The sequence below is a fragment of the Carassius auratus genome, chromosome 13 (assembly GCF_003368295.1).
Source record: "Carassius auratus strain Wakin chromosome 13, ASM336829v1, whole genome shotgun sequence".
Lineage (NCBI taxonomy): Eukaryota > Metazoa > Chordata > Actinopteri > Cypriniformes > Cyprinidae > Carassius > Carassius auratus.
Genome location: NC_039255.1, coordinates 16,595,920 through 16,609,743, shown reverse-complemented (window position 1 = coordinate 16,609,743; position 13,824 = coordinate 16,595,920). Strand labels below are relative to the sequence as shown.

Genomic DNA, 13,824 nt, shown 5'->3' with positions numbered 1-13,824 from the left:
CAGCATGCAAATGAATGTGCATTTATTTTTTATTTTTTATGATCTGTGCATAATATGCATGTTTATGACTACTGGAAGAAAACATCAAGTGTGAATGAAGTGTGTGTGTAGTTTACCTGGCTGATGCTGGGATGCCCTTTACTCTTTCTCTTGGAGTGGGTGTCCAGACCCCACAGTGAGGAGAAGCGACTCTTGCGTTTGCTAGTGGAGCGCGAAATCGCCTGTGTCCTACGCCTCACGCCACTCTCAGTGCGAGCCGCCACCTACAGACACAAAACAGCCACATGAGGTATGGGGAAACATTCAGACTGTGTGCCCCGGCGATCAAACTGACTAGACTGCTCCTAGCAGGAGTCTGAGATATGAACACAGCTGCTCGGTAAAACCGGTTCTCATCGATTCAGTCACACTGATGTTCAGCCGTGAGCTTCATAAGCAAAGGTGTTCAAGTATCTGGGTATAAATTGGCCATTAGTAGGTCTAAATGGGCTATTATTGGTGCAAACTGCTTATTAACTAGTCTAAATAGGTAATAAGATTTTCTAAAACTTGTCAGTAGCTGGTCTAAATGGGTCATTAGGTTGTCTAAACTGGTGGTATTGTGGTCTAAAGAGAGCAGGAGCTGGTCTAAACTTGTCATTAGCCGATCTAAATGGTGTATAGCTGGTCTACACTGGCCATTATCTGGTTTAAACTGGTTGTTAGCTTCTCTAAATGAGTAATTTACTAAACTAAACTGGTCATGGGGCGATCTGAAATGGTCCTAAATGCATCATGAGCTAGTCTAAACTGTTAGCTGGTCAAAATGGGTCATTAGGTATTCTAAACAGGTAATTAGTTAGTCTGTATATGTCATGAGGTGCTCTAAATTGGTCATTAGCTTGTCTAAACTTGTCATGGGATGGTCTAAACTGCTTGTTAGCTGGCCTAAATGCATCTTTTCGCTAGTCTAAACTGTTCATCAGCAGTGTAAACTAGTTGAAAGCTAGTCTAAACTGGTCATTAGCTGGGATAAACTGGTCACAAATTGGTCTAAACTGGTAGTTGGTTTGTTGTTGGTTTTTGCAAGCTTGCACCAGCTAATGATCAGCGAGAAACCAGCTGCTTTTCATGATTTTCAGTTGAAAAGTCAATGTCCTGATCAGATCTGCTTGAGATTTTTCCCCTCAGTAGACACAAAGCTCACAAATACTGATTATTAATGGTGACTGTGTATTTAAGGAGTGTTCTTGAGTTCTCCTGCATTTAAATCGCTTATAAAATAGGAATGCATAATAAGCATGCACATTTGCTGAATACAAACAACCCTGAAAAGGCAAATACCCATTGCATAATTTTCAGGATACAGTTTCTCAATAAACTGCATTCAGTCTGTCACAATTGTTCTTGCTCTTACTTTCTCAAAAGAAATGTCAGAGGACGGATTTCATCCATCACTGCTCTTTTATTCCTTTTTTCAGCTAAAACAGTCGGTAGATGTGACTTTCCCTACTAATATCAAATAACACTTAATCATTCATAAATGAGCAGCCAACACACAAAACTAGCTTGCTTCCTGTGGTCACTCGGGTCCGGATGAATTTTAAAGGTTAGTGAAGTGTTTGGTGAGTTCTTTTCAGTGTCATTCAAAAATTATTCACGCTCGTTGTGTTGAGCGCGCTGTGGCATTTCTGGGTCTCCTGATGGAGAAAAGCACTCGGGCTGCATCAAAAACCCTCTCCACTTCTCTGAACCGAGCCATTATTTGTGAAGAACAGCACTTCATTTGGACCCAACACTCATCCTCTCTCTCCATCCTCTCAGAATGTGAATACTGAAGAACATCCCCAACCCCTCCACACAACAAACATTCATCCAAGCTGCATAGACAAAAATAAAATCTCCCTGTATCCCAGTGTCCTCTAGCTCCTACACAGAACGCCAGAGCTGGAGGCGAATCTGATGATGGAGGTATTGATCAGCCAGAGCCATGGCCCACATCCAAGAGAAAATACAACGAGAGACCCTTAAACTACTGTTTCCCTTTATGCCAAAATCCATTACCTGTATACAACAACACTGACGGGAGGAAGGAAGCAGGTAAATACATGCATTCTGGGTAAAAATAGAGTGATAGTGATGCTCTTGCTGTAGGTTTCTAAGCAATGCTGTTTTAAATATGTTAGATAGCGAAGTAAGTTCCCTTAATGACACCAGGGCATTGTTCTGTCTGCTTGAAAGGAGAAAGACCGAAATCTCTAAAACTGTCTGTCAATATTATATTTCACACAAAAAAATTATTTCCTCAAATTAAACAAAAGTTAGATTTTTATTTTCCTCTGTATTTAAAAAGTATATTTTATATATACTATGTGTATGTGTATATATATGTACATACACACACACACATATATATATAATAAAATGTATGCATTTAGCAGACGCTTTTATCCAAAGCGATTTTACCTAATATACAGTACAGACCAAAAGTTTAGAAACATTACTAATGTTTTTGAAAGAAGTTTCTTCTGCTCATCAAGCCTGCATTTATTTGATCAAAAATACAGAAAATATTGTGATATATTATTACAATTTAAAATAATTGTTTTTAAATTTATTATACTTTAAATGATCATTTATTTCTGTGATGCAAAGCTGAATTTTTAGGATCATTATCACATGATCCTTTAGAAATCATTCTAATATGATGATTCATTATCAAAGCTGGAAACAGTTCTGCGGCTTAATATTTTTTCAGAACATGTGATAGTTTTTTAGGATACTTTGATGAATTGAAAAAAAAGAAGAAGCTATGTTTTTAAAATTTTGTAATAACAATATACACTACTGGTCAGTAATTTGGGGTCAGTAATTTTTTTTTCTTTTTAAAAAAAAATAAAATCAATACTTTTATTCAGCAAGGATGTTTTAAATTGATAAAAAGTGATAGTAAAGAAAATATATTATTAGAATATATATTATTATAATTTTTATTTTTATTTTTAATAAATCCAGTTCTTTTTAACCTTTTCTTCATCAAATATATTAGACAGCAGAACTGTTTCCAACACTCATAATAAATCAGAATATTAGAATGATTTCTAAATGATCATGTGATCGACTGATGTTACATGTGACACTGAAGGCTGGAGGAATGATGCTGAAAATTCAGCTTTGCATCACAGGAATCATTTTTTTTTTTTAAGTATATTCAAATAGAAAACTATTATTTTAAGTTGTAATAATATTTCACAATATTACTGTTTTTTTTTTCTGTATTTTTGATCAAATAAATGCAGGCTTGATGCACAGAAGAAACTTCTTTCAAAAACATTAAAAATTCCAAACTTTTGTTCTGTACTGTATATATATAAATAAGTAAATAAATAAATAAATAAATATATGCACTAAGATATATTTTGCATTTTTATATATATATATATATATATATATATATATATATATATATATATATATATATATATATATATATATATATATATAAAATGCAAAATACATCTTAGTGCATAATAACATAATATATATATAAAATAATTTTGTATATTTAGAAAAATCTTTAATGATATCTACCTATTTATCCACATAGAAATATCTATATATAGGAGTAAACTGACTGAATAAATGATGGAAAACTGAGGGATAATTACCAGTGCATGGAAGGAAGAGACTGAAAAAATGCCCAGTCGGCCCATGGCCAGTTTGGTGGGACGGGAGGCGAAGGCCAGCAGGCGTTTGGGGTTGGGAAGCTCGCCCCCCTGCAGGCTGGACAGGTAACAGCGGAAACGGAAGAGATCCATGTGGAACTGCTCTAAATTCTGCTCCCACAGGAAAATCTGTGAGGAAAAGAGAGAAAGTTATCGGTTAGATAACAGGCCAGCAGCATTTAATATTTGTCAAAAATATCAATCTTTCGAAAAACAAGGTCATTACATTATATTTAGAATTAAAGGACCATCTCTAGAAGCTTCCCTGCCTTGTTTAGTCTGGTTTGAGCAAATAAAATGGTGTTTGGAGGGCAGTGGAGTGCGTTTATACACCACGGCGTCTCCTCCCAGACACTTTTTTTTTGGATGTCGTGGAGGAGGGGGCAGTGGTCCAGACAACACACAAAGTAGCAAACAACGGCGCCACACATTCCACTGGCAGCGAGGTCTGGGACTCCAGAGGAACTCAACCCTGCTTCCATTCACCAGGCCACAATGTGTAACCCGACGCTGCCAAAATAACTACCCACACAAACACACAGGCACCCACCCGCTTACCCTCCTCATTCTGAGCTCTGTGTCTTACGTAAACATCCATTGAGTGGAACGAGTGTGTGGAGTGAATCTATGTTCTGTCAACATTGTGACAGCATCAGAATTACAGTGATGAAAATCTGCAGTGATACGGCGGATACAGAGGAAGATAGAAATGTAATGCTTTATGATATTGATATAATAATTATGGGAAACAAAACATCACTGACAGACTCTTTTTGTCCAAACCAGAGGCAAGCAACAATAATTTTGAACATTAAAGGGACAATTCATCCAAATATTTAACTTCTGTTATCATTTACTCATCCCTCAAGTTGTTCCAAACCTCTATGAGTTTCTTTCTTCTGTTTAAGACATAATAAGATATTTTAAAGAATGTTTGTAACCAAATAGTTTCCGGTACCCATTGACTTCCATAGTATTTTTTTCATACTGTGGAGGTCAAGGGCTACCACCAACTGATGGGTTACCAACATTTTGGGGTGAACTATCCCTTTAAAACATTTCTTCTGTCACTAGTTTCTGTTCTTAACATGTTGTGATAGTTAGTCCCGCCCACAAATCTCATTGGTCCAAAACCCATTCCATATTATTGTTTATTAATTGAGATATACAGAATAAACAAAATATATTTCAAAGATTTACTTTTCAAATGTCTATTTCAAATAAATGTCATTTCTATTCATAAAAAAATAAAATAAAGAATGTTTCCACGAAAAAATATGAAGCAGCACAACATGATGAGAAATGTTAAAGAATGATAATAAAGCTGAAGCCTGTAATAATGGCTGCATTTTGAATCACAGGAATAAATTATATTTTAAAATATATTTAAATAGAAAACCCCTATTTTAAATCTTAATTATATTTCACAGCATTACTGTTTTTACTGCATTTTTTTTTATAAAAACAAAATGTCTTATAATAAATGAAGCCTTGGTGAGCAGAAGAGAATTTCTTCAAAAAATTTAAAAATCTTACTGACCCTGATTATTTTAATGGAAGAGTACATTGCAAACATTTTCAGGTACTAAAGCTCTATTTACAGTCAACTATGATTTTTGTTGACAATTTTGTTTAATTGCAATTTTAAACAGATTTTAAAAAATACTTTTAAATGTTTTATACTACATGTTTATATTTTATTTGATCATTTTAGCATTATTTTATAACTTTTTTTATTGAGGAAAAAAGCACACCTCAACATCAAATATGTTCTGACTGGCTTCAGTTTTTAGATGATCTCACCCTAAACATGTAGGATTGTGGGTAACTCAGACCCAGACATGGTAAATAACCAATCACTAGCCTGCTCCAGAATGGTCTTCCTCTTCTTGGCGTCGGTGACAGCGGAGAGCTGCATGTCTCCCATCTTCTTCATCTTCTCATCCATGTCGATCTTCTGCTCCAGCTTTCGGATCTCGGCCCGCAGCAGACGCACCGTGTCTTCACGGTGGTGTTGACGAGCGACGGCCGCGGCGCAGGCCGAGTGGATGGCCGTGATCCAGTTCTCAAGCTCAGTCTGGCTGCACGTCTACAGAAAGTGGTCAAGGGTCAAAGGTTAAACAGCATAATAATACACTACTCTACTTTTTTCAGGCAGTATGTAGTATGTATATTTTGCATGGTGAGAAAATTCCCTATATGCATGAAATATGTGGTATTTCAGTTGGTATACTATGGCATCCCACAATGCAATGCACTCAATTTGCATTTTTTTTATGCTTGCTGATGGTGATGACTGAAAACTAGCTTGACCAATAGCGTGCAGGCATTGTACATAACTGACCAATCATGGCGTGTGAGAAGACGGGATCTACAGAGATCGTTCAAAGCAATGCAAATGCACGTACATGTAATGCATGAGGACTGTAGAGAGCACATCAACAACAAAAAGCCAAAACACAGACATTTGAGGCAACTTGTAAATCCCAAACAGTGACAGTTATCTACTATAGCTGTGAGTTTTGATCAGTTCTGCTTAAAGTTAGCAAATTTGGATTAAAATGCAAATAAATTAAACATATTTATTGTTAATAAATAAATGCCAATGAAGTAGCACATAATGCAAACTGTAAAAAATGCATTACATTTATGCATTCAGCAGTCGCTTTTTTTTTTTAGAAGCAAAACAAAAACAAAAGCAATTTGTCAAAAATCCACCAATAATCATAATATACAATGCCAGGTTTATTAGACAACTAGACTAGGAAAACATAGTATGCAATAAACACTTTACATGGTGCAGTGTGCACTAAGTGTGCTACTACTGTGAACATATCAGTAAGTCAGCCTTTATATACTGTATGAAACCCAGTCTGTTACATTATGAAGAAGGTTTTGCACTGGATGTTCAGTTACTGTACCTGAAAAAGAAAAGAGTCTCCGAGCGAGTTACTCAGGCAGAAGACAAAATCTTTTTTGGGGTGTTCTGGGACGGCCTGCACGATGCTGTTCTCGGCCCACACGGCATGTTTAGGGACGCTGTTGTGATCGATGCCTGACCGGCCATCCGTCTCATAGAAAAACAGAGTGCACCCTGGGAGGACAAATTAGGACAAGACTCAGAAATTCAAAGTTAATCACGTGAGTTCAAGTAACACAGAGATCGTGTTTTCAGGGAAACAGGAGCAGGATATCCAATAGATTGGAGTTATACGGCTTTATTGATTGAACTCTGCTCTCCAGTGGCCAAAGAAAGAAATGCAGCGCTGCTTTCTTAAACAGAATCCAATATAGTGCAGACACACAATGGATTGTTTTGGCAGCTTTTCGATACAGAGCTTTCTAACATGTCTTACAATGTCTGTATCCAATTATGAGGAACTTATATATAGTATATACACTATGGTTTAGGGCAAGTAAGATTATTTGTGAAAGAAATACATTTTATTCAGCAAAAACATATAAAATTGTCAGTAAATCATTTTTTTGTTGAGAAATGGGTAAGGTAAAATAAATAAGGGAGATGTGTTTAGTCACTTAGAAGCTGAAAACATCAAATTTGCCGGGACATATAACAAACAAGTGTGTCAAGAGGTAATATGGTGAATGATGGGCGTTGATATTATAGCCATATAACCGCACACAACAAACACAATCCTCCTCTTCTCTTACAAACCTTTTCAGAGGATGTTGTAAAACCTGTTTATGGTGGCAGGTAACCGCTCACACACACCTTTGAGGGACACCCAGTAGCTCTTCCACTTGCGGCGAGGGGCGAGCTCCACCTTCTTGTTCTTTTTATGCACCAGGAAGTTTTTGACGGCGAGGCGTCCGGCTTTGCGCACGGTTCCCTGCACAGCGGTCACGTTCAGCAGAGGGTCGGTGTGATAAGCCGAGCTCAGGGTCACGCTGCTCTGTTCGTCGCTGAACGCTGAGCTTCTCTCCTCGGGGACCTCCAGTGGACTCACGCTCTGCTCCAGCTCCTGACGGAAGTTCTCATAGACGCCCTGCTCGGACACACACAGGTCCAGGATATGTTTACATTACTCATTTGATGGAACGTTTACCCAGTAATGTTGTCGCATTCATGCACTGATGTTGCATCTCTCTGTTGTTAACGTGTTTCTACTGAAACATATTATGAAACAGGAACCAGCAGTAATAAATAAATCCCACTGCCCACCTGTGTGCCATCTGAGGGTCCCGCTCCGGCCCCGCTGCTGCTCCCACTGTCGCTCCCGGCGAAGGCGCCCCCTGCTGACGTGGAGTAAGTGGAGAAAGATGCAGACATGGTCTTATAGCGTCGAGCGTGGTGCTGAGACGCCTCACTGTCCCCCGTCAGCCCATCGATACCGCTGTCCTCATAATCACTGCCGTCTCCCGCCGTGACATCCTTAATACAAAACAAATACATTCAAAAATGATATTTATATTGATTAATTTACTATGCTTATTTGAGATGATGGGATCACTGGTTTATATATGATCAATGGATGGGATAATGCTTTAATTTACACAATCTTATAGGTATAAATTAAGAGTAAATTAGAGTTCTTTCTAGCCAAAAGAAACTTTTAAAAGATATTTTTTATGTTAAATATATTTTTTTTTTGTATATGTTATTTGTATATATATATATATATATAAATGAATGAATGAAAAAGTAATTTTATACTTAAAAAAAAAATATATATATATATATATATATATATATATTATTATTATTATTATTATTATTTATATATATATATTTAAAAAAAATTAAATAAATTCTTTTTCAGGCCTGGTAATCCCACTTTTTAAATTTCCTTAACTTCCTTTTTCAGGGCCGTGGAAACACACTCTCTCTCTCTCTTCTCTCTCTCTCTCTCTCTCTCTCTCTATAATGGAATATGTGTAGTAATTCTGGAGTAAAATCAGTGAAAAAAAAGAAAGAAATGAAAATGAACCTGTAATGACTTCTGTGAAAACCAGATTGTATGAAAAGACATGACATGTAACTAAATTTACTCCAAACATTTTTTGCCTTGGTTTGGTTTTAACATGGCTTACTAAGCAACACAAATAATCCTAGTTCCTGGATGTTTTTTCTCAGTAACTAAACGTGACAGACTCAAAAGATAAACCCTTATAAACGCGGCTCTTCTCAAACACATCTTCACTCCTCCTACCTGTTGGCCGGAGCGCATCATGTCTTCAGAAGCGGATGACGAGCGCTTGTGAAGTGAACATTTGACCGATGTTGATGACACAGGTCTGCCTGAGAGAGCACAGCGCTGTCTGAACTCTGTGTCGAGTTATAGCGCACACAGTAAACCTGACTGTACAATACCACTCTGTACTGCTGCTGGGGAATGATGGGATATAACCCACCAAACCCACCATCTTCTGAGAGTCACATGACTGGACTGTGCGGCCCGGCATGCCATTCATCTTCACCGACGGCAGTGTCACACAGTGAATCTCTTTTTCTTTCTAGCTGGAGCAAATACCTACATACAACTCAAAACACTCTCTTGCACACACATATTTAAGACAGAAATATAGTAAAAAAAATATCTAGAGCTCAACTCGCTCTATTTTTGCTCCTCGTTCACTCTCTCTCAATCGCATTCCTGTCAGTTACAACTCATTAGCATGACAAAAGAAGCGAGCTGTTCTCACAGAAGTCTGACTCTGAGAAAGAACAGCCACCAACATATGGACAGCGTGACAGGCCCACAATGCATCACAATGCACTATCACAGAGAATCACTGTGGTGGTCCTGTGGTATAGTGATGTCAATGCTATGTACTTCAATATATCATGATTTTAACAAAGTACTTAAAAGTGTCCATAAATATACTACCTTGGTGCATGTTCAACTTTCCATGGTAGCATAATGGTATAAAAAAAAACGATTAAAAAACGTATAAATACAGTTACATTTATAGTTTCTTTAATATATATATTTTTATTATATCTATAAAAATATATAATATAAATGCATATAAATAACAATATAAATACAATAATATATAAGAATATACAAGAATATATAAATGTCTTATATTTTTATAATTTATAATATAATTATTTTACATTTTTATAATACATTTTTATAATACGTTTTTATATTGTATAAATTTTTTAATATAAATGATGTTATATTATTCATAAAGTTTTGGCAAAATATTTACTACTTTTATAATTGTATCTCTAAAATCTGAATTAATAAATACCACATACACACACACACACACATTTATATATATATATATATATATATATATATATATATTATATTTTTATAAATATTTGATATTTTGTATTTAATCTATAAAAAATAGTAAATATAAATACTATTATTTTTAAGTGTTTAAGTGTTGGCATTTTTATATTTTACCTATAAAAATATAAATTATAATAAACATTATATTTTTGTTAGTTTACACCAACAGTTGAGCTTCTAGTGAAGTTATAATGCTGTCCAATGGGAACAACAGTGGAGTCTGTGTGAACACGCACACAAATGAGTCATTCATATGTACAGTCTCTCTACATGAGGAGATTGAGAGGATTCTGGGGGATTAACCGCAGTCAACATTCACTGCAAGACTTAAATTCCTCGGTGTAAACCTACACTAACACAACATTACACTCAGATTATTACTGCACACCTCCACACTGCCACTCAGTGACTCCAATCATTCAGACAAAGCCACTCACTTTCAATGAGAAGCTGATCTGAAACAACACGGGTCTCTTGAACATTGACAGAATGATTACATTTAGCACTCTTGGGCAAATATGATCATATTTATATATATAAAAAATATGATATTTATATTTTATAAAGTAAATATAAAAACTAGTTATAAAAAATATAATAGCATTTCTATTTAATACTTTTTAGATTAAATATACATAAAAAAAAATATATATATATATAATGCTATTTATAAATGTTGCAAAATATAATCAGCATTTATTTGGCTTTTAATACTGGAGTAGTGACCAGTAAGATTTCACTGTGGGCGGGGCTACCCAATCAAAACTCACCTGTATGGTTTGTGCCCGCCTCCCTTGCATAGCTCCTTGCTGATTGGTCGGTCCCTCTGACAGACAGTGAGACCGGCGGCAGGGCAGAGTATACGCGCCGTATGCGGCTCCGTCGTCCTCACAGGGCGAGATCATCTTATCCTCGTCACCTTCTCTGCTTGTGGCGCCGCCCTTGTGCCATTTGGCAAAGCGTCCGTGCGTGGGCCTGCAGGCGGGGCTCTTCGGTCCGTAGAGCTCGTCTAAAGAACTGGCACGGTTTGAGTCCAGCAGCTCCTGAGCGGACGACTGTAAACTGGTTTCGCAGTCGTCCGGCGTGTCTCCGATCTCCTCCGTGCTGGTCAGGTGCTCCTGGCTCAGGTCAGATAAGGACACCTCCAGTGAGTCCTCCCTACACATGTCCGCAGACTTAGAGCGCTTCTTTTTAAAGCTGGACGCCTCTTGGGAGTCCCGAGTGCACTGGACGAGTGTTGTGTCCTCCAGTGGCTCGGTCTCGTCCTGCGTGGCTTGTTTGGCGGTGGAGGTAGGCGAATGGGCCGGATGGTTGTGAAAGGACATGGGTCTGAGGTTCATGGCCACACGGTCCACCCATATGGGGCTGCTGAAGTCGGGGAGCACATCCGAGTCGTTGAAGGGCTCCAGGCCGTGGTCGGCCAGTGACTGAGGGATGCTGGGAGTGCTGCTGGAGCGCGTGCTGGTCTCAGAGTTGCGATGCTCTGGTTTTCCAGACGGCGTTCGGCGGGAACAGTACGTCTGCTTGCTGGACAGGCGGAGCGAGCGGGACATGTGCTTACGGGAGATATGTCGCTGGCCATCTCCATAATAACCATGGCTGCCGCTATGACTTTCTGTGTTACCCATGGTTCAGAATCTACTGAAGACAGATACACACACTGAGGTCATGCAACTTAATATAACTGGCCCCATAAAGTGTTTTCCACTGCCTTATCATTTACATATTAATTTATTCTTTTTTAACACCATGTCACTAGCACTTAAGTCATACAGTTAACAAAAAGAATAATTAAAAATCAAAATTCTAAAACACTTTAGGACAGTTAAATATATATTGTACAGTAGTTTGATTAAAGAACGAATGGCCCTTACATACTCGCTGATTCATTTTAGTGCATTTCGTGTAGGTGTAAGTTAAAAATAAATATTATAAGGTTTGTAAGTATTATTTTATAAAACAGTGCTCATGAATAAATGAGCATTTGAATTAAATAATTAAAACTTAAATATGTTATTATTAAATCTATTATTAATGTCAGTTGTTGACTGCATTTATGCTGCTGAAAAGTCAATATAAAAAAGCATGTATGCATAAACTAACTGTTTAAATATATTAATTATTATATGATTTAATATATAACTGACCCCATATATATATATATATATATATATATATATATTAATAAAAAATCTATTACAAATATTTATATATTTAAAATAACAATAATTTTTAAAATCATTTATGCAAAATATTTACTTTATATAAATATTTATTTAAGTGAACTCTAGTAGTATTTAAGTCAACTCCAGTAAGCAAGCCTCAGTTTACACATTTAAAAAATAAAATAAAATTTTATATAATTTTGTATTCATTCTTTTTTCACACATGCATTGGTATAACACCAAGATTCGAGTCTGACAGGTACAGCAAATTACCTGCGGTGTGTCAATGACATCACAGTCATGGTCGATTTCCCTCTGCATACAGATCAGCTTCCAAAACCTGAAGAAAGAGAAGCCAAGAGAGTTATAAATTACTATTCAAAAGAATCCACACACAGCAATTTTAGAGGCAGTACGAGCGGACGAGCTGTTGCAGAATAAAATTAGACTAACCACGGTGAAACACGACAGAATTAGAACTGAAAGAGGGATCGAAGAGATTTGCTGCCGTGGTTGGAGACCACACATGTTCTAGCGCTCTGGACAGCTTCAACAAACGCGAGAAGACGGACTTCACTCAGAAGCGCCACATGAGAAGCTGTGCATGTGTGGTCGCAGATATATCAACCCGCGGTTACTGCTGCTTCCAATAAACGCTTGCATGAATGGAAATATATACACAATGAAATCCAAAAGAGCCGTTTTTCATACGGTATGAGAGAGAGGTCGGTTAGCACACACTGTAGAGTTTACTAATGAATAGCATACGCACTAGCAAAATGATTAAATGACCCAAAACAAACACCAGTGGTCCATCACCAGTGGTTCTCTGCAGTGAATGGGTGCCGTCAGAATGAGAGTGCAAACAGCTGATAAAAACATCACAATAATCCATAGGTAATCCAGACTTCTCCAGTCCATCAGTTCACGTCTGGACAAGTGAAGAGCTGTGTTTGTACAAAGCAAATCCATTTTTAAGGCATTTATAACTTTAAATCATTGCATTTGGTTAAAATAGCCAGTCCTCTATCCATAATATTGCCTTCTCTAGTGAAAAAGAGGTCTCATCTGAATCAGGAGAGAAATCTGCACAGATCAAACACTGTTTACAAGTGAAAACAGTCCAATTTTTAGCAAATTGTAAAGCGGCTAACGGGACTCTTTCAATTAAAAAAAGAGTTATATTATGGATTATAAACTTTTGGAAGTTCAAAGTTTCAGAAATAACAGGTTAAACTTAAAACGTCTTGATGGATTTGTTTCTTACAAACACACAGCATTTTGTTTCTCAAGACATTAATTGATGGACTGGAGTGGTGTGGATTATTGTGATGTTTTTAACAGCTGTTTGGACTCTCAATCTGACGGCACCCATTCACTGCAGAGGATCCACTGGTGAGCAAGTGATGAAATGCTACATTTCTCCAAATCTGTTCTGAAGAAGAAAGAAACCCTGCTTGGATGATCTGAGGGTTAGGAAGTTTTTGGTTTATTCAAAACATCTTATTCTGTAATGCATAGAAGAAAGCAAGTCATTCAGAATTGGATCAACATGAGGGTGTGCTTCGGGATCAGCCTGGAGCTGTGTTAGATTCTCTCCTATCCTGTCTTCATTCTCTCTGTCTGTCTTGACTAATGCACTGGAGCAGATCTGGGGTCGGTGTGTAGCGGAGCTGCTAACTC

The 13,824-nt window shown here is 37.1% G+C and overlaps 1 protein-coding gene across 1 annotated transcript in view; it reads right to left on the bottom strand.

Annotated features, from left to right (window-relative positions):
• Positions 1-13,824, bottom strand: part of LOC113112851 (T-lymphoma invasion and metastasis-inducing protein 1-like) — a 54,353-nt gene that overhangs the window by 27,332 nt on the left and 13,197 nt on the right. Inside the window, exons 2-9 of the mRNA XM_026278768.1 lie at positions 12,415-12,481; positions 10,747-11,614; positions 7,888-8,097; positions 7,438-7,711; positions 6,626-6,798; positions 5,569-5,793; positions 3,648-3,833; positions 117-263 (exon numbers count right to left, since the gene is read on the bottom strand). Coding sequence (XP_026134553.1) covers positions 117-263; positions 3,648-3,833; positions 5,569-5,793; positions 6,626-6,798; positions 7,438-7,711; positions 7,888-8,097; positions 10,747-11,604 — 2,073 coding nt within the window. The 5' untranslated portion in view covers positions 11,605-11,614; positions 12,415-12,481. The remainder of the gene's footprint in view (positions 1-116; positions 264-3,647; positions 3,834-5,568; positions 5,794-6,625; positions 6,799-7,437; positions 7,712-7,887; positions 8,098-10,746; positions 11,615-12,414; positions 12,482-13,824) is intronic.